The 19,655-nt window shown below is 42.8% G+C and overlaps 3 protein-coding genes across 4 annotated transcripts in view; all 3 read left to right on the top strand.

Moving 5' to 3' along the window:
- The first annotated feature begins 14 nt into the window (after positions 1-14).
- On the top strand, positions 15-6,699 carry LOC118102828. The gene is made up of 7 exons (XM_035149371.2): positions 15-267; positions 1,208-1,359; positions 1,520-3,163; positions 3,306-3,548; positions 3,622-3,846; positions 4,127-4,169; positions 4,701-6,699. The coding sequence occupies exons 1-7, from the start codon at positions 90-92 to the stop codon at positions 5,759-5,761; spliced, it is 3,546 nt and encodes a 1,181-aa protein (XP_035005262.2). The 5' UTR covers positions 15-89; the 3' UTR covers positions 5,762-6,699.
- Positions 6,700-8,824: 2,125 nt separating this feature from the next.
- ltb4r2a (leukotriene B4 receptor 2a) lies at positions 8,825-16,332 on the top strand. Its single transcript, XM_035149325.1, has 5 exons — positions 8,825-8,960; positions 12,174-12,712; positions 13,580-13,780; positions 13,943-13,986; positions 14,608-16,332. The coding sequence occupies exons 2-5, from the start codon at positions 12,182-12,184 to the stop codon at positions 14,909-14,911; spliced, it is 1,080 nt and encodes a 359-aa protein (XP_035005216.1). The 5' UTR covers positions 8,825-8,960; positions 12,174-12,181; the 3' UTR covers positions 14,912-16,332.
- Positions 16,333-16,426: 94 nt separating this feature from the next.
- ltb4r (leukotriene B4 receptor) overlaps positions 16,427-19,655 on the top strand; it is a 3,679-nt gene continuing 450 nt past the window's right edge. The window contains exons 1-4 of one of the 2 annotated variants that reach the window (XM_035149324.1): positions 16,427-16,968; positions 17,707-18,247; positions 18,558-18,786; positions 19,185-19,655. The exon at positions 19,185-19,655 is cut by the window's right edge and continues 450 nt beyond it. In XM_035149324.1, coding sequence (XP_035005215.1) covers positions 17,757-18,247; positions 18,558-18,786; positions 19,185-19,538 — 1,074 coding nt within the window. In that variant the 5' untranslated portion in view covers positions 16,427-16,968; positions 17,707-17,756 and the 3' untranslated portion in view covers positions 19,539-19,655. Of the gene's footprint in view, positions 16,969-17,706; positions 18,248-18,509; positions 18,787-19,184 lie in introns of both variants that reach the window. The other variant, XM_035149323.1, reaches the window with a different exon arrangement.

The raw sequence follows: 19,655 nt of genomic DNA on the forward strand, positions 1-19,655 counted from the left end.
CTCCTAGTGGATCATTTCCGCAGTACTTCTACTGCTGGTAAGACAGTAGAAGCTACGTATGCAGGTGTGCTTCTTCCCGCAGGAGGACGATGGAGGACGCGTACCAGTACCCAGTTTTCTTTGAGTGCCACGGTCCGCTGCTCCGGGGCCAGAGGGGGGCGATAGAAAGACACTTCGCTCTGAGCCGCAGATCAGGCGGAGGTGATTGCGGACCGCTGACCAGTGTGCGGGATCAAGTCTTCAGGGTCGCTTTCAGGAGTCAAAGAGGTTTGTCTCAACACGCGCACATTACTGAATAACTCATGTGTGCTGTTGTTTTATGTGTGGAGCCTCTTGTAAAAAACGTGCGTAAAAAACCAAACCATTTGAATTTCGCTCAGTTTAAGTTGTATCAAAGCCTTAAGAGCCAAAGAGGATCTGGACTGTGGAAGTGTTCATAACACAAATGATTTGACATTAACTCTGCCCTGGTTTCTGGGAGTTGTGTTTACTTGAAACAACCAAAACACTTTCACTTTCGTCTGTGACGTGGACTGGGCGCACTTTGTTGACTTTTACGCACGAGAGTTAAAAAAAAAAACAAAGTACAGAGGACCCAGACGTCACTGCGGTTTGGATTCACCGCACTCGGTGGAAATCAGTAATAATATATTGCATGAAAACCCACAAAGTATGTCACAATGAGTCATGTCGAGATACGAGTGTTGAGGCAAATACAGCAGACTGAGGTACTGGAGTCATTAGTATTGTAATGGTTGTCATGCTGATATCTGTTTTCAGTGTTTTACTTGTGTGGGTGTGTTTTGAAAATAAAGAAATTATTATAAATACTTCATAAAAAGGAAAATGTGGAAAGACAAATGGTGAAGCAGAATGTGAATCCCCTGCTGGTCTATAACAGACAAGTAATACCTTTTATTAACGAAGCACAGTTACAAAGTGTTTTTACAAGACAACATGATAAATGCAATTCAAAACAGTTTAGATGTTAAATAGAAGAAAAATAAATAAAGAATGAATAGAACAATATAAAACTGGATTAACACAGTGCATATCAACGGTGCCCCCATGAAACCACTCACGAGATCTGGACTGTTTTGTACCTTATTTTGAAGGCGTTCACTTAGTTCCCCATGTGTTTGGATTTCTGGATTTGTCTTTGCACTCTTGAGTTCTTTGTTTGTTCTAATTGTCTTTCCCTTCTCAGATCAGCAACGTGTCCTGCAGAGACCTGAGCACGTGGTGACGTTTGCAGATGTGACTCTGGTGCTCGTTGTTCGAGGAAGCCTGGAGTCTGACGCCGCTGCTCCCATCGCAGCCTCCAGTCCGGGTCCCGATTCAACATCTCCGGTCCAAAAGGTTTGTGTCAGTCGGTCAAGGTTCTGCATTCAAACAATGAAACACAGTTTGTCACGTAATGTTGTTTTGTGAAACTAGTTTTTGTGTAAATCAAGTAATTTTTTTTCCAACAGACCAATAAATTATTATCATGGTTTTAATGTATATTTCCTTTTAACAGAGTCTACAGTCTATTCCTGCCTCCATTCCGCCACCAAGTGGTGAAGAATGTGAACTACGACCTGATACCTACCGCCTTCGTCATCCACAGGCAGGGAAAGAACCAGAGAGGAAACCTGCCTCTCGGGACTGCACTGCTCAGCGGTTCAAAACCCGCATCTGTCGACTGGGTCAGGCCAAACTCCGCCTCCTCTGGAGAGAGATTGAGGAGAGTTTGGGACAACGCTTTCCAGGACTTAAGGTCACACGGAGAGATGCAGGTCAGGTAGCTTTAGAAGGTTCTTTGAAGGATGTTGTTAAGGCTGTAGATTGGATCTCTGATAAAGAGAACCTGGTGTTAGAAAGGAGAGTTTCTAACATGAGCCCACATCTTTTGGCCTTCGTAAGGAAGGCTTATGGAGATCCAGGGGCGCTGCGGGACTTTCTAGGGGTCGGTGACGAGGTGGAAATAGAGTTAGGAGACATAGAGCTTCGTTTCCTCTCCCTCTCACCTGATAAACTGGACGACCCAGCAAATAAAATGCAAGAAAAGTTCAAGGAAATCAAGATTGACCTTCCTAATAGCTCTGCTGTTCCATCTGAACTTCGGGAAAAGCTCAAGTCCAAAACCGCTGAGATGAACCAAGGGCAGCTAAGGGCTCAGTTCCTGTTTGGCTCTGACAGCACAGTGTACTTACTGGGCCACACCCGAGAGTTTGAAGAGCTGAATGAAACTGTCAAACAGTGTTTTTTGCAAAACGCAATAAATCTCCCTTTCCCAGAGTTAGCACACGAGTTACAGGTCTTTCTGCAGCTGCATGGTTTTGACCTTTCAGAGGTTACCTTCCATCTTCTAACGCTTTCCTCTGGGTGCATGTTGGTGCTGGAAGGTCCAAACAGCAAAGTGACTCAGGTCAGGAACCTGTTGGGTACATTTCTCGACTCCCTTGTTCAGGACACCACTGACCTGATGGCATCTTTGAATTTGAGTGAAGGAAACCAAACAGTTGCCAGCTCTAGCCTTTGTGACGGCCTCCAGGTGCTGGTGTGTCAGGGGGACCTCAGCAAACAGGACACTGATGCCCTGGTTGATGCTGCCCGTGAAGATCTGGAGAACTCTTGTGATGTTGCTGCTGCGATGGGTAAAACAGGTGGTCCTGAGGGACAAAGAGAGCGAGACATCTTAGTGAAGCAGGCTTGGAAAGTTCCTTCAGGAGACGTGGAGGCGACTACAGGGTGGAACCTACACTTTGCAGGTGGCAGAGAAAGGTCCTTGCTGGAAAACACTGTCCAGTTCACTCTGAATATGGCAGAGAGGATGGAGCTCAGGTCTGTAGCCCTGCCCTGTATCAGCTCGGGTCTGTTTGGTGTTCCTGTGAACGTGTGCTCTGAGGCTATCGTGACGGCTGTGAAAGAGTTTTGCACTCAGGGAGGACGAAGTCTGAGCACAGTCATCCTGATCGATAACAGAGCAGAGGTGGTGAGGGCCTTGCAGGAAGCATGTGACAGGCTCTTCCAAGGGATAAGTACCGGAAACAGTCCACCTCGTGATCTGAGGTTCCAGACGGACGCTGCAGGAGGAGACACGACAAGAGGAGCCACTGCTGGAGCTCCTGGAGACAATGTCCATGTTGAGATTGTTCAGGGAACCATTGAGACCCAGCAGGTGAGACACTTTATAAATTGTTAAAGAGAGACATCCACTTGTGAATACTGCTGCTGTCTGTGGCTGGTTTGTGAGAGGATGAGGAACCTAGATAAATAAAACAAAAGATGTACAGTCCCTTCATCTTCTGCTTCCCTTGTAGGTGGATGCCCTGGTGTCTCCCATGGTTGGACACGATCCTCTCTCTACACTTGTTGGTTACACTTTGTCCAACACAATCGGATCCCAGTCTGATTTGATTCCTCGGTTTATAAATGAATCAGGAGAAGAATCAATGCCTGGTGATGAGGTTCTGGTGGAGGATGTCACTGGACTTCCATCTAAAGCAGTCTTCTTCCTCAACCTCGTTCCCTGGGATGATGACGAAGATGGAACTGCAGTCCAGGTGAAACAGTGGGTTTCATTAGTGTCTTCACCATAATACAGTTCTTGCTTCATTGAATTCTGACCTTTTGCAGGTTCTGAGACTGGGCATTAACAACGTCCTAACTTCCTGCGAGAAGAGGGGGTTTGGATCTGTGGCTCTCCCTGTGCTCGGGGCTGGTTCTGCCTTGCGTTTTCCTCACAGCGTGATTGCCAGGGTTCTACTGGAGGAGGTCCATTCATTTAAACAGAACCGAGCAAGTAGAACGCCGCTCCTGGTCCGAATCACCATCTACCCCACTGACACGGAGGCTACTGAGGTATAAGGGAAATGCATCGTGCCAGAAATACTTTCTGAAACACCGGAATGTTCAAGTTTAGTATTTAGCTTAAAATATAAGAAGCAGCAGAAATGTCTTTTCCTGATGTGGATTTTTTTTTTTGTCAAATTCACACAGAAACTATTTTACATAATATAAAAATGTTACAGGCTTAATAGTAGTAATTGTACATTTCATTTTGAAACCACCAAGCTCTAAACATCAGCTAATCTTTTCAGCATCAGATATAAACAGTAAGCATAGTTCCTTGTTTCCGCAGGTCTTCAAAGGATTCATCAAGGATCTTCATCAACCAGACGAAGGTGAGTAGAGATCATGACTTCCAGCACCTGGTAACTTTAATGAAAGAGAAAGAAAAGTCAGAGATTGCAGAAATAATTGTAAATATTACAAGAAGAAAGTCGCAATTTGACGAGAATTAAGTTGTAATTGAATGAGGAAAGAAGTTATAATATTACAAGAATAGAAGTCATTATTTAATGAGGAAAAGTCACAGTATTATGAGAATAAAGAAGAATATATATTTTTTAAAGAAATAACCAACAAAGAGAACATGTGTTTGCCAGAGTTTGACTTTACTCTCGTAATATTATGACTTTATCCTCTAAATCTAATACTCCCTTAAAATTCATCACCTTGCTATAGACGAATAATATGTTTTCAAAATATCTGACTTTATTGTTTCTTTTATTTTCATAAAACTATAATTATCCATGTTACAGATACGAGTAAGTCCGTTTTTGTTTTGCTATCATTTAGGTCAGAGACAAACTGAAGAGAATAAAGTGAATACTAATACTATACTTATCGTCATTGTCACTATTCTCCTCCAGCGACGGGTACGATGAGGATCGTCTTGCTGGGAAAAACTGGATCTGGGAAAAGCGCCCTTGCTAACAGCCTGTTTGGGGCGGAGGAATTGTTCAGAACAAGCTCTTCCTCCAGCTCTGGAACAAGTAAATGTCAAGCGGAAACCAGACCTGTAAACGGAAGAAGCATCACTCTGATCGACACTCCAGGTTTGTTTGATACAGACCGGTCTGAGGTGGACATGAGAACTGAGATAACCAGGTGTTTGGTCGAGTTGGCCCCGGGGCCTCATGCTTTTCTCATTGTGCTTAAAGTGGAACGATTCACTGAGCAGGAACAGGCCACCATCATTAAAATACTTCAATATTTCTCTGAAGATGCTCTGAAATATGCCGTAATCGTCTTCACTCACGGCAAGCAGCTTGTGGAAGGGCAGAGAATTCAGGAGTTTGTCAGTCAGAACCGGGATCTGAGTGAACTGGTGGCGATGTGTGGTGGCCGGTGCCACGTCTTCGATAACAGATACTGGAACAACAAACAGAAGAATGACTACAGGAGCAACCAGTTCCAGGCAGAAGAGCTTCTGAACACAATAGACAAGATGGTGATGGCAAATAATGGGGGCTACTACACCAATAACACACTGCTATACGTGAGTGAGGAAATAAAGATGGAGGAGCAGCGTATACAACTGTCGTCAGTAAACATATCAAAGGACGTCGTCCGACAGAGGGCTAAAACCAATGTGCATGGAAGGCTTTTGATCCGACTCACAGGACTCCTAGCAGGAGCGATATTAGGAGCTATATTTGGTGCAGCAGTCATGGTTGGAGTAGATATCACATCTGTGAAGGACTGTTCAGAACTACATAAACTGAAGATTCCAACACTTGCTAAGGGAGTCCTATCAGCAGTAGGAGGTAGAGTGCTGGGGCTGGGTACTGCAGCCGTGATGACAGCAGGAGGAGTAGCAGGAGGTGCTGTTGGATACGAGGCAGTGAAGGGAGCTAATACACCACAGGAGGCAGCTGTGATGGCACTTAACGCCGTCATTGACAAAAGCAAAGTTTTAAAATTGAAATAACTGATTTCTCGGCCACTAGGTGGCAGTGAGTGGAAAAACCTGGACGCGTATTCAAATCACATATGTTTATTCCATATTCACTAGTTTAGTTTTGGTTTTCCACCGTTTACGTTGGAGAAAAATCTCTTTAGCTGCTAAATGTTAAAGAGCCTAACTCTAACCCCACTTTCTTTTCTTTGTTCTTTAAGAAGAAGTAATTGATCTATCAGCTCCGACTCGATCCACTCAGTAACACTCGCCATCGCTCTGATGTCAACAGACGCCAGAGAAGTTGTAAATAAACGAACCAGAAACCCCGATGGCTACTGAGCAGATACAGATATCTTCCGTCTCTTCTGACTACACCTTGAATACAATTTTAAACTAATAATTTAGTAGCACTTACATGTCACTTACTTATAGCACTTTGTAGTTTAGCTTTTTTGAAGAAATGGTACTTTCTTGATTCTAGTTGTTCTGGGTTTGTTCCTCGTGGTTGATGCTCTGATTACACTGATTAGTCACTTTGGATAAAAGCGTCAGCTAAATGAAATGTAATATAATACAGAGGCAATAAATATATTCTATCTACCCTTGAATTATCTGTCATGTAATGCAATCGTTTTAATATGTATTTTCACTTCAAGTTGTTTTGATGATTAACTGAACTTTTCTGCTCTTCCTTCTTTATATTAGATTGATTGCTAAAAAATCACTTTTCCAAAATTTGAAGGACCAGATTCAAGTGTTTATCCGTCTATTTGTCTAAGGGCTTTGGTGTTTGCATGTTTAAAGTGCACCTACAAGCTCTGGTTAACAGGGGGCTCCCTACAGCAGGAAAAAGCTTTGTTAAATCAGATGTCAGTCCCCAGACTATCGGGTGTGTATCTGTGAACCTGAACGCTGAGCTGATGCATGCACTTGTAAGAACTAATAAAGAAACAACTGATGACAATCAAGAAGTTTACAGGTCTGCAACAAACTGTACAAACTTTGTCACAACATATGTCCTTTGTGTTACTGCCTCAGATGATGTGTAGTTATACAATCTCCTGTCTTATTCCTTATTTTACCATTTATTTGGCAAATTTTTGTATTTCAGACTTCATAATAATGATAATAATACTTTTAACTTTGCTTAAAGAGACTTTAGACAAGTTTAAAAAACAGAAAAGCAAGAAATATAGAATTGACACAGTAAAATATATAATTAACATCATATTCACATTAAAATATAAAATTCTAATACATGCTCTACACTGAGTAACACAGGCTTTCTGTCCCAGATTTGAAATTCAGAACCTCTGACCTTTAAATAGTCATTTTAACGGGCATTGTAAAAATAATTATCATCAACTTTATTTCTGCGTTTCTTAACAAAGTTACATGAGAATAAAGACAATCAAATTAAGGTAACATTCATATGATGGAGGCTCTTTTTAGTGTTTTAAGAAGGGATTTGAATGTTTAGTAATCACAGAGTTTAGGGGCCTGGACTGAAGACGTTAGTTATTGTGAATTCATGTGATGTCGGAATAATCAGAAAAATTTGTTCCCAACGAAAAAACAACTCAAAGGTCTGCAAAAATGTTATCACTTCTAAACCGATTAACATGATTTTAAAATCAGCTCTAAGCAGCAGCGTCAACCATAAAACATAAGCTTCGTTGTGTAAAAACTAAATCAAAACAAAAAAAAGCTATTGCATCAAGTATTGACACGTTTTCATGAATCCTGGCAGCTGCATGTATTTATTCATAGTCTGGTTATCCCTCACCAGGGTTAGTAAAGTTATCCTGCTGTGTAAAACTGGTTTCAGTCAGTGGACTCCTCACACTGATCTAACTGGTTCCTCCCGCTCAAGTCGATGAAACCCAGCAACGCTCCTGTCCCTCTGAGACTGCTCATTAGGAAAATGGCTGACGAGCTGCAGCCACAGCAGCACAAAGGTGGACTGAACCATGTGTGGCTCTGCTGCCAGGAGCCAGTTACTGTTGAGTCATAATTAAAAAAGAATTAAGTTAGTGCTGAGGCTGCATCGAGGGCTGCTGGGACCATCAGGAGGAGACTGTGGCTGCACTGTGGGTCCAGTCTCGATCAAATGATTCTGCAGGTGAATGTGCAGGGACAAGACTTTGGGGCTCACGTCCGAGCAGCTTATGTGGCCGCAGGTAAACGGTCTGGAGAGAAAAAGAGGTGGAGCACATGAACTGAAAGGCATTGAATTGATCTGCCTTCATGTGCAACGACAGTCGCCCCCTACAGAGCACATCCTCCATGCAGAGGAGGGGGTCATTTGGCCCAAAGCACAATATGTCGAGCTGACTTTGAGACCACAGCCTTTTACTTTGACCTCTGTAACTCTTCAGGATGCCTGAAGGTCCTTTGGGATCAGTAAAGTACAGAGATGAGCCAAAATGTCGTCTGGTAGCACTGTTTGTGTTTTGTGTGGAGAAACGTTCAAGTCCGACTCGTGTGGACTCACTGGACTTGAACGTGTAACGGGGGGAGTTGGCCCGGATATCCGCTGTCGTCACTGGACGCCCCAACACATTGGCTTGTGCCTCAAGAGGCTAATTTGTCATGAGATGATCCTTGATGGGCTCCAAGATTGTGATTTACCTGCAACCTTAACCCCATCCGATACCTTTGAGATGAACTGGACTCGATGGTTGTTTGTATAATGTCAGCCCTGTGATTCGCTGCATGGCGCTCTGTAGGGTTTCACCCCACCTTTGGCCCAAGGGCACGTGGGATTGGCTCCAGCCTCACAGTGACCCTCGAGGGACGAGCAGTGAAGACAATTGATGGACGAATACCTACAGAGAGGCTTGTCTCACTCAAGCAGTTTGTGACTCATTCTGATTGGAATGACAATCACATGCTGGTGTAATCATCGGGGGAGTCCTCAGGATCTGAGTGTTCAGCGTCTGAACCCAGTGGACGAGTGGAGTCGACTCTCCACAGGTGGATCCTTCACTCAACACGTGAGGCAGCTGACAGGCCGGCAGGGCAGAGGCAGGGAATGGTGACACGCCCCCCCCGCGCTCACTGCAAATACATGTTACAGCAAGCATGACACATCAATGGAGAGACAAGGAGGGAGAGTAACTGGGTTGGTGGAAAATGTGTGTGGGAGAGAGAAATCCAATATAATCAGACTTCTTCTCCAGCTTTTTGTGTCTTCTTTATTCTCCTGGGATTTACGGCTGATGCCCTGGTGAGTGTGTGTCTCATTCATGAGTGTGCGTTGGTTTGTGTGTCAGTGACAACACTGTGGTTTGCAACGGCTGCAAATCACTGCAGTCAACCAGAGCTCTGCTGCTGAAGGGAACCTTTATTTTAAAGGGTTTTCAGGAGTTTTTGCTTTCGACCTGTTGCTGTGTGTCATCGTGTGTTGAGACATTAATGTTTGGTTCATTTGTGATTTGTTCAGATTTCAGCAACGCGTCAACTTAACCTGTTTCACTATTGTTTATTGTGCGTTGTTCCATTCCTGTGTGCACGTAGGGTTTTAGCAAGTATGTGCATGAGTCACACAATGCACACATACACACACACCTTTTCAGTGAAGTTGTGTAATGTGGTCACTTGTGTCTCAGGGACTTCTGTTTGTACAAATTATAATAAAACGCAATAAAATGTGGAGGAAGAGAGGAAACCTGCCAACCACAGGAGAAATGAAAACAGAATCCAAATGCCGTTAACAAGCTGCTTATTGTTGTTGTAGTGTGTCGCCGTTGGGCCGTTGCACAACATGTCACTGTTTCAGTGGCTGCTGCTGCTTTGAGGCCACTGTCAATGTGGTCGGACCGGCTCTCTGTAAACACTGGCCATGTGGTTACACGTCTTCAGTCTATTCTTCTCCTGAAACCGTAAAAACTGATCTTCTCAGCAGTGATTCATTTGAAAGGAGTGTGTGTACAGTGTACTTGAAACTCTTGCCCACGGGAAACAGAAACCAAGTGACAGCTTTTGGGATTTTTAGCATAAATCGGTGTATTTCTGAACGACCTACGTATTGCTGGCAATGTACAGTGTACAGTCTCATTGAACATATTATATTCTTAACTTCTAATTAAAGCATGTTGGTCAACTTTTATAGTTTCCAATGTGCCCCATAAGTAAACTGAATTAACCTGACTCCATTGTAATCTATTATTTAGGAAGCAAGTAGGATGTATAAAACTGAGGTCTGTACTTGGAATGAAACGAAAAAGAACAACAAAGGTCAAATAACTTAATTAGTTATTACCTAATGATTATTACCTTATGATTTTCATAAAATATCACCAGTTTCTAAAGTCCCAAAAAGTCAAATTAAGTACATAGAGCTTCCTGTTTATTTTACAACAGTATGTGTGCTACTGCTTGTACTGCACAGTAAGCACAGATCTGCTGCTATAGGAACTGTGCTTATATACAGCGTAAATCTATATAGGCTTTAGGAATAGTATGAAAATTAAACGTCTTCAAAACAACACATGACAGAATAAATATATACATACATAAAATAAAAGAAATACAATCTAAAACCAAAACAACACATGAGGGAATAAGGTCATTGCCTCTGTTTGTAGCGATGTCACCTTGGTGAGCGCACTCTGACGTACAATGTTTTAATCCTCAATTACAGCTGCTAATAAAAATAGGTTTGTTGATGTGGGTGTAAATGATTGAGAACAGGAGCCCTGACAGTGTCGGCCGTCTTCAGGGCGTGTGCTCGTACCAATACTGAAGATATGTTCTGCAAGTGACGACATGTTACTGTTTAAAACGTTTTTCCAGTAACATCAAATAGTTTTAATAAATATGTTGCCTGGCAGGAGCCACATGACAATTATCCCTGAACTGCACCAACTGTTCAGTGTATCTATGAAGCTCGGATTTATAAATTCTTGTGTCATTGTTTCTAATAAATTGATTAAACACTTGTTTTTAGGAAACATTACTCAAGCAGGAGAAAATTGTGCCTTTGTTGTGGGACTATTTTCAGAGAGACTTAGTTTGGGTGTAAAACAGTTGATCTTCAGGGCACAAAGGAATCAACAATATCAAGCTCTGACTCAATACTTCTCATTATGATCCACTTATTGTTAGTTTATAGAAGTGGTTATAGGATTTGCAGAATAATGTGAAAAATACAGAATATTAAAGATTTACACTACATCGAAACATGATCCTAATTTGGTTTAATTCTTCCGGAGGCATCTCAACAACACTTTGTAACAAGTATTATATATTATCACATTTTGTTAGTTTTAGAGTTAAAACATCACATAAATGGGCTGAATTTAATTTAACTGATTCAATTACATGCAAGTTACATGTGGAGTGGAGCTCTTAACAAAATAAAACAAACATAATGTAGTAACCTTTACCAATGTTCTGTAAAGAGAATGTGTTTTTATGTACAATCTCAGTATGCAGATGTAGTTAAATGTTATGATCAGATTTTACATTGTGTCTCTATTTTAGTTGTATTTATATTTTAGTTCATGTTACGCTACCTGATCTTATACTTTGTTTCCTCTAGATCATATTTCTAAATAATCTTTGTCCAGTGTAAATCGTTTCAAATAGCTTTTGTGTTTGAATTGTAATATAAATACATTTTATTTGTCGTGCTTCAAGAGGAACAGAGAGAGTCGGATATTGAATTTCTGCTCAAACACCAACACGATGTCTCTTGCTCTCCGCTCGTGTCTGGTCTCGTCGTTCAGGAATTGAGAACCACCGTTAAAACTTGTTTCACTTGCGCCACACGCCCGCGTATATTCTACACAAACACATACTTGTATTTTCAAACTGGGGCTCGTGCCAAAACGACGGGATTCAAGAGCTGAGACATTTTATTTCGTCGGAGTCGCTGAGTAATAAAGTAGTTTCGGTGTTTGGAAAGGAATGTCTTCATATTCTAGTTCATTTTCTGTGGAACTGCAAAGGAAACGCTGACTCTTCAAACGCTGATATTTATTAGGAGTTTTAAAAAACACACTTGTGAGCTTTGTTAGCGTTTTATCATTTGTCATTTGAAATACCTGACATCCAATGTATGTAAGTCCATCACTCAAACTTGTATATTAGCCACACATGTGAACAGTAATAAAGCTTATTCAGTTATATTCCGTGAAAAACATTGCAGATAAACCAGATAGGATGAACGTAAAGTTTTCTAACTTCACTCTGCATCATGGACTGTTTATTAAAAGCCCTGCACACAAGGTCCAGCACACAAACAGTAAGAAAGTCACAGCACATTGTAGAACTGTTCTCACGACTGACACGGAATAATTCTGAAGTAGCTGCGAAGCGTCAACACAGGCAGAGACAACAGAACATTGCAAGCAGGCCGGTTTAGAACGGGCACTGCTCTAGTTGAAATAAATGGACCTTTAAACAAAGTCATTCACCAATGTTCTCACTTTGGCAGGTAACAAAATGGCCCTAAACAACAGTTTCAACAACGTCAGCAGCAGCAGCGTGGCTAGCAAACACCCCACCAACGTGGGCGCCATCATCCTGAGCCTCGTCTTCCTCTTGGGCTTCCCCGGAAATGTCTTTGTCATCTGGAGCATCCTGGCTCGCGCTCGAAAGCAGTCTATCACCACTCTCCTCATCCTCAACCTGGCCATCGCAGACGGCTCGCTGATGGCCCTCACCCCGTTCTTCATCATCTACCTGGCTATGAAGAAATGGGTGTTTCAGACAGCGATGTGCAAGATCCTCTTCTACCTGTGTCTGGCCAACATGTACGCCTCCATCTATACCATCATGCTGATGAGCCTCTACAGGCTGGTGGCTATCCTGTGGCCGCTGCGCATTAGCCCCGTCACCGGCCTAAAGACGACACTGCGGGTGCTTGCTGTGATGTGGTTGCTGGTGATCGTCGCCTCGATTCCTGCGATTATCTTCAGAGATTTGCATGGAGATCCCATAGTGTGCGACTCATTCCATAAATACGACAGCGATGTGAGTGAAGAAGATCCTCAGTATACTCTCTTCTATTCACTGAGGTGGCCCAGTCTCCTAAATCTGTTATTAAGTAGTAAAAAAATATAGCTTTTCATTCTGCATTAGCATAACAGACAAAGAGTGTGACCCATTACTACTTTACCACATTTAGCTGGTTACCATGTTGCTGTATTGCAAACTTTTGGGGAAGTAAAATTACATTTTGTGGGTTGTGGTTGGCATTGACCAATCAGAAGCGTTTCAAGGGACTTTGGGGGCCCCAGGTAAAAATTAACCCACCCCCCCTGCCAAATCTCTGCTTTGCCTACGCCCCTGTGCCCATGTGCTCAAAACAGTGACCATACAAATACAGATGTTTCCCTGAACAGCTGAGCCGTGCAGCTGAGGTCAGAACCTCTGGACAGCTGTGTGCAGTCACAAAGGCTAATCCAACTAGTGAATGGCAATTAGTTTATTACCTAAGCAATTACTAGGTACTAAGTCATCGGCGCAATAAATAACAGGAAACATAGAAGAGCAGATTCAAAGAAAACTGGACTGGCCTCAGATTGTTCGGAACATAGACTGCGTATAAAGATGGACGACATGACAGCTCCCCAAAAGTGATGCCAAAGCGTTTTCGATCGCCACCTGGTGGCTGGCTGGGATATTGTAGCTTCATTTCTGGACAGTTAAATTAAGTAGAGATGCGTCGTCCATGTTTAAATGAAGTCAATGGTTTGCATATGTTTGGCTTCTCGTTTGGTCACTTTTAACTGAAGGGTTCAGATCGTTGTGTCGGCCTGCATTTAATTTCACATGATACAGAATGTCTTAATATTAAATTGTCTGTCCCTCTGTCCTCACCCTGTCTCCCCTTCACAGATGGTCATGCAGTACATGCTGGAGCTCGTGTTGGGCTGCTTTATTCCATATGGCGTCATTTTAGTCAGCTACATCTGCATCTTACGTCGAATCCGACAGTCCAAGTTCCGCCGTCGGATTCGCAGTGAGAAGCTCATCCTCGCCATCGTGTTGACTTTCTGCCTCCTGTGGTTGCCATACCACATCATCAACGTGGTGCAAGTACGTCACGCATCTTGCTTTTACACATAAAACATGTCTCGGCGCATTAAGAACATTGAGTACATAGAGTCTTTAAATGTATTTGGTCGTCAATGAAGGTTTGAAAAGTTGAAAACACAACTTTTACTGTTACTAATCAAACAATTTTTGTGTTTCTCCCAGATTGCATCGGCTTTGTGTAAAGAAAAATCAAAAATAAGAGAAATGTAAGTGACCATACAAACAATTAAAGTTCATTATTCTAAAGTCTAAAGTCACTAATCAATAGTGTTTGTGCAGAGATTAGCTTAGCTTAGCATACTGGACGCAGTTGGAAACTGCTAGAATGATGAGTGTTCTGCAGTCACATGTAAAGCTCATTAATTAATGTCTGTTTTTAAAGTCATATAAAAACAACACATGGATTCACAGGGAATTGCGTTGTGTTGTGTCAAATGTGCTATCGTTATCTTAGCTAGCAACTGTGACTTCCTTTCCACAGCACAACGAGTTACTGTGTGTTAGGGTGCTTGTGGCTGTTGTCCATCATCGGAACGTTGGCAGTTCGATTCCGACTCCTTCAATCCGTATGCCGAAGTGTCCTTGGGATAGACAGAAAGAGTTACTGTCTATTTTACTTGATCAGTGTTGGTGTGTTTCCTGGTAACCTTAGATAGAGGCAGGCTAGCTAGTCTTGCCAAGCTAAGCTAATCACCTCCTGGCGTAAATGTAGAGAAACAAGAGTGGTCTCAATATTTCCATCAATTCCTAGCAAGTGAATAAAAGTGTTTTCCATAATGTTAAAACTATTAAGTACTAAACTCTCTGCTCACTTCTCCACCCACCAGGCTGGAGAAAATCTGGAGAAACAGCCGTCCAGTCACCTCCGCCATAGCCTTCATCAGCAGCTCTGTCAACCCGGTGCTCTACTTCTTCGCAGGAAAGTCTTACATTCGTCGGGAGGGGTTGGAGTTCATGGCCCGCTTGTTCGAGGGCACGGGGTCAGACTCGACGAGCAGGAAGAGCCGACAGAACAGCCAGAACAGTCGCGACAAGGAAAAAGACGCGGATGCTGTCATGCTCAAGGACAAAGGCCGAGACTCGTTAACCAACTCGAGCTCTAATGCCAAACCCGTGAAGAATGGCAAGTAGCGGACACAGGAGGCAAAAGATTTGATGATAAAGTAATTGAACCCCTCAGGCCTTTAAATCTCTCCTCCGTCCGCTCACAAGCAAATTTTATGTTCAACAATAATAAGGGTTCATCTTGCGCAGCTGGTTCCTGACGATCACAAGAAGATGCTTCATAACAATGATCCACTTCCAGATGATTCTGTCACAAACTTTGACAGGAATGCGGCCTGGCATCCTGCCCCCGGACCAGCTTGCTGCCGGAGGCATCCGACTGTCTGAGGTGTCGTTAACAGACATATGTAATGAGATACGAGCCTTGCGCTGCTCTTACTGTATTTCACAGACTGTTTCACCACCACCCTTCCCAAAGCATCCATCCAAAGACAAGTGGCTCCCTATGGGGGTGCTGCGTGTTTACTGTGCATGTTTACTGTCCTTATGAAACTTTTTTAATGAATATTTTTCCAAATATTCGTCTGCGTACTTTTCTTCTTGCAGTGTTTCACTTGTACTAACGTCTAAAAGAACTGTGGAACAGTGAATACTGAGAGTTTTAGCCGTGTGACGTTGAGAGTTCAGGTTTGAGGCAGGCACTTGATTTTGTCTCTACAATATTCAAATTCATGTGCATGTGTTGAGAGATTCTACCACATTTCTTATGTCTGTACGACTTTTGATTTAGTGGATAATGCTGTAAACACGGCATTAACATTTCATGACGTAAAATGATGCCAGCTGACGGTTGCATTATTAGTATTGATTTCTCTTTTGTTTCTGATCAGGAGTCCTGCACATATTCACTCTGCTTTTAGCTTTGTTTTGGTCTCAACCAGCTCTCTAGCTGCTGAATGACTTGATGTAAAAATGGACGACATGACTGCTCCAAAAACTGAAGCCATCTCGATTGCTCCCCGGTGCCTAGCTGCATTATTAGTCGTAAGTCCAGCCTCCACCATGTTAGTGGATGGGACAAGGACCAAACTAAAAAGATCCAAGTACAAGTTCAATATTTGTTCTTCTTAAAAGATCATTTTCGGTAGCTCATGTCACATTTACGTTCAAGTGCTCATTTTCATTATTAGTCAGACATGTATTGGTGGGACTTCGGCACTGTGGCACCAAATTACATCATCGGTAATTTCTCATCATGTCTGGACCGATGGGGGAAGTGGAGACACGCATGAATTTGGTTTTCTGCTGAAAACAGCTTCCTCATGTGGCCAGAAACTATTTTGTTGAGAGCGATGTGAGTGAAGCAATTACTGGGTTGTAAAATGTAAACAACGTTCGATTGCACTATTTGAAACTGCAGACTTTGTTCATTGTGAAAATATAGTCCAGCTTTAACGCCCTGTTGTGTTAATGCTCCCCTCTGAGCATGCAATGGAACAATGAAATAGAGGAAAGACACAGAATTGAATAAAAAGCTTTTACTGAAACACCTTTTGTAACTGAGTACGTCCTGTCCCTCATAAGCAACCTGTGATATGTGGAAAGAGGAATATGATGTAAATCTGCCAAAAAACGACTGGTGCAAGACGAGAGCGATGTGCACCACCAGAGGTATGAGGCGAGGGATCATGTACCAACAAGATCTGGACTTTTTACCGGAATATTCACCACCTCACCCCATTCGTGCTCTTCCTTGAAAAACGTTTCGCAACATTTCTTCTGTCGTTATCTTTCTGTGTTTCGTGCTGTCTTTGGTCCTTGAGCTGCAAATCTGCTTTAATTTCTGAGAAGCTTAATGTTCACTGTTTGTTTTCCAGACGACTGCCGAGCACACGACGCTCCACAAACAGGAGCAGATGCCGTGTGGACTCTTTCCATAAAGGCGTCGTGCATACCAATATCACCAGTAGTATTAAGGCACTGTAGAATGAAATGTGTGGGATGAACAGCTGTAAACTGCTTTCTTGTGGTCACCGGGTTTCCCCCTCACATGACCTTTCTTAGTCAACATATAAAATTCTGTGTTTTTCTCTGGCACACTCTTCACATGTAAGAGGACGCCCGGCCAACAGACACGGTGTGAACCAGTCGGTGAACTGGATTCAACAGATCTGCAGCTGAAGGTCAGTTTTTCAGTTTTATATCAGTCACATTATCCAAATATTCTGATTGTATGGTTTCTAAAATCTGGTTATTGTTTGATAAAAACGTTTAAATTATTGTTTAAAAGGAAGAGCTTAAGTCAGCAGGTTTACTGGATGTTTATACAATTTAAAATAATATATTTTTACATATTTCTATTATCTACAAAAAATATTAACTTTTGTCTTTCTTGGTCATTTAAAAAATAATAATAACGTCATTTAAGCTGCCATTAAAAAGTGCTTCACAAGGCGGACAAACACAAAATAAGACAAATACAATGTCATTTCAAATCAAAGACAGCAAATTATTACATTTAAAACATTTTACAAAAGTACATCTTTGCAATAAAACAGGGATCTGACAGTGATTATAAATACTGAGATGCTCCATCCTATGACTTTCACATTAGACTCTATTTGGATATTTATTAGGGTTACTTTTTTTCAGGTATTTTATTTCAACCTCTCTGACTTTCCTGGAACTCTTGAACTTACTTTGACTTTGAAAGTGTAAGTGAAGCAGTACCTGTTCCTACCACCTTTCACCGAGGCAGCCCGTGACCTCTGACCTCTCTTCACTGTCGATCATGAGTCCTGAACTGATGAATTAATAAATCAAATTGAAAAAGCTTATTGTGCAATGTTTGGCAGCATTGAGACATCCATATGTCACAAACCTTGACGCAACATATCCTGTTTCCTGCCTCTTTTTCACAGTAAGGTTGGGTCGCTTTCAGAAGTCGAACACAAACTCACAGACATTTCTGATGGCGTCTAATATCACCTCCGCCGTGGTCACCTCCCAGCCGTCCTCCTCCCTGCCCATCAGCGTCTCAGCCCAGGTCGGCATCGCCATCCTGACTCTGGCCTTTGTGCTGGGCTTCCCCGGGAACCTGTTTGTGGTCTGGTCCGTGGTCTGCCAGGTGAAGAAGCGCTCAGTGACCTGCTTGTTGGTGCTGAACCTGGCTCTGGCGGACGCGTCCGTGCTGCTCAGCGCGCCTCTTTTCCTGCGGTACCTGGCTGGAGGCCGGGGCTGGGAGTTTGGCTCAGCGGCATGTAAGCTGGTGCACTACGTGTCGAGTGTCAACATGTACGTGTCCATTTACCTGATCTGCCTGATGAGCGTGGACCGCTGGCTGGCTGTCACCAAGCCTTTTCTGTCCCAGAGAATGAGAACCAAGCGCTCCCTGCTGGTTCTCCTGTTGGGGGTCTGGGTGATTGCGTTCGTCCTGTCCCTGCCGATGCCTTTCTATCGCAGGTGAGACTCAAATTTACTTTGCACCTTTCCGTCTATTTTGCAATGTTTAGTTTTTAATGCTTGTTGCAAGGCAAAAGAAAGACTTTGCTATCTTTTTCCAAAAACATATGGATGAAATGGTCTCATTTCACTAGAAAGGACATTTTCCTTCTTTTAAATCTTGCAGATGGTCTTCAACTGTTTTGAGTCAATAAAAATATCAAATCTGATATATTGTGAGATCGTTTTCTTTTAGTTCATGTTGGTATGTTTCCCTCCACAGTAATCTGAATTTCCCACTACAAAACAACAAAACTATCAACCTTTGTAGACCGTACCACTGGAAAAGTGTGGGGCACCAAGTGTTCCAGTACACGTTTGAGACCGTCATGGGCTGCCTGGTGCCTTTCTCCCTCATCAACACCTGCTATGCCACCGTCATCTGCCGCCTGCGCAGCGCCATGTTCAACCGCAGAGGACGAGGCAACCGCCTCATCCTGATGATCGTTTGTGCCTTCGCAGCGTTCTGGCTTCCGTATCACATCGTCAACATCATAGAGGTGATTTCATTTGTTATTGGTTGAAAAAAAGAGATTTTGACCCAAAGTATCGTTATTTGGTCAAATATTGTGAACAAATCTAAACCAGACAAAGTTCTACATTAGTTTCTTTAAACAGTATTTTATGTTAAAAAATATTTTCTATAAATTATACTCAAAAAAGCTTATAATAATGTTTATGGTGAAACTGTAAAATGTCAAGCCTCCATTACAATTACATTTCTAATATTGACATCAACACCAAAAGCCTGTTGTGATCAGGTTCCAGAAAAAACTTGAAGTAAATACTGTTGAAAATGTTGATGCAGCTCAGTTGAAGAACAATACAGTTTAACATTTGTATATTTATTATAATGTTTCCGTCCTTCCTCCATCCTCCCGACCCTTCCCTCCCCCAGGTGGTTGGCCTGTTGCAGGGCAGTAAATCAGTGCTCGCTGCTGCTCACAGAGCTCGCCCAAACGTCACCGCCTTTGCCTACTTCAGCAGCGCCGTCAACCCCATCCTCTACGTCTTCGCCGGCAGCTCCCACATCCGCCAGGCCGGCCTGAGCTTCATGGGCAAGCTGTTCGACGACACCAACTCAGAGAGCAGGACCGGGTCGACCTTCAGCCGCAGCCGCTCCCGGGACGAGACCACCGTCCTGCACGTGCTGTCGGTCAAACTGGGGAACACTTTCAAGAGCAAGAGCAAGGAGAGGAGCAGCAGCGTGGCGGCAAAAGAGACGCTCGCCAGTGTGGAGCAGCTGGAGTAGAGCTGCAGCCATTTTCTTTTTGGACTATGTTTTTTAAATTTGTTAATTACACCCAACCTGTGTTGAGTCATCGATTTTGTATTTTTGAGCTTTTTTTACGTCCCTAAGTTATAAAGT

Source organism: Hippoglossus stenolepis, chromosome 23 (assembly GCF_022539355.2).
Source record: "Hippoglossus stenolepis isolate QCI-W04-F060 chromosome 23, HSTE1.2, whole genome shotgun sequence".
NCBI lineage: Eukaryota > Metazoa > Chordata > Actinopteri > Pleuronectiformes > Pleuronectidae > Hippoglossus > Hippoglossus stenolepis.

What these genes read in the sequence shown, in the direction of transcription:
- LOC118102828 (XM_035149371.2), top strand. Translation starts at nt 90, where the DNA reads ATGGAGGACGCGTACCAGTACCCAGTTTTCTTTGAGTGCCACGGTCCG. An exon ending in GAACCATTGAGACCCAGCAG is followed by an intron (nt 3,164 to 3,305) that starts GTGAGACACTTT and finishes CTTCCCTTGTAG; the next exon opens with GTGGATGCCCTGGTGTCTCC. An exon ending in TCTTCATCAACCAGACGAAG is followed by an intron (nt 4,170 to 4,700) that starts GTGAGTAGAGAT and finishes ATTCTCCTCCAG; the next exon opens with CGACGGGTACGATGAGGATC.
- ltb4r2a (XM_035149325.1), top strand. Translation starts at nt 12,182, where the DNA reads ATGGCCCTAAACAACAGTTTCAACAACGTCAGCAGCAGCAGCGTGGCT. An exon ending in TCCATAAATACGACAGCGAT is followed by an intron (nt 12,713 to 13,579) that starts GTGAGTGAAGAA and finishes TCCCCTTCACAG; the next exon opens with ATGGTCATGCAGTACATGCT. An exon ending in AAATCAAAAATAAGAGAAAT is followed by an intron (nt 13,987 to 14,607) that starts GTAAGTGACCAT and finishes TCCACCCACCAG; the next exon opens with GCTGGAGAAAATCTGGAGAA.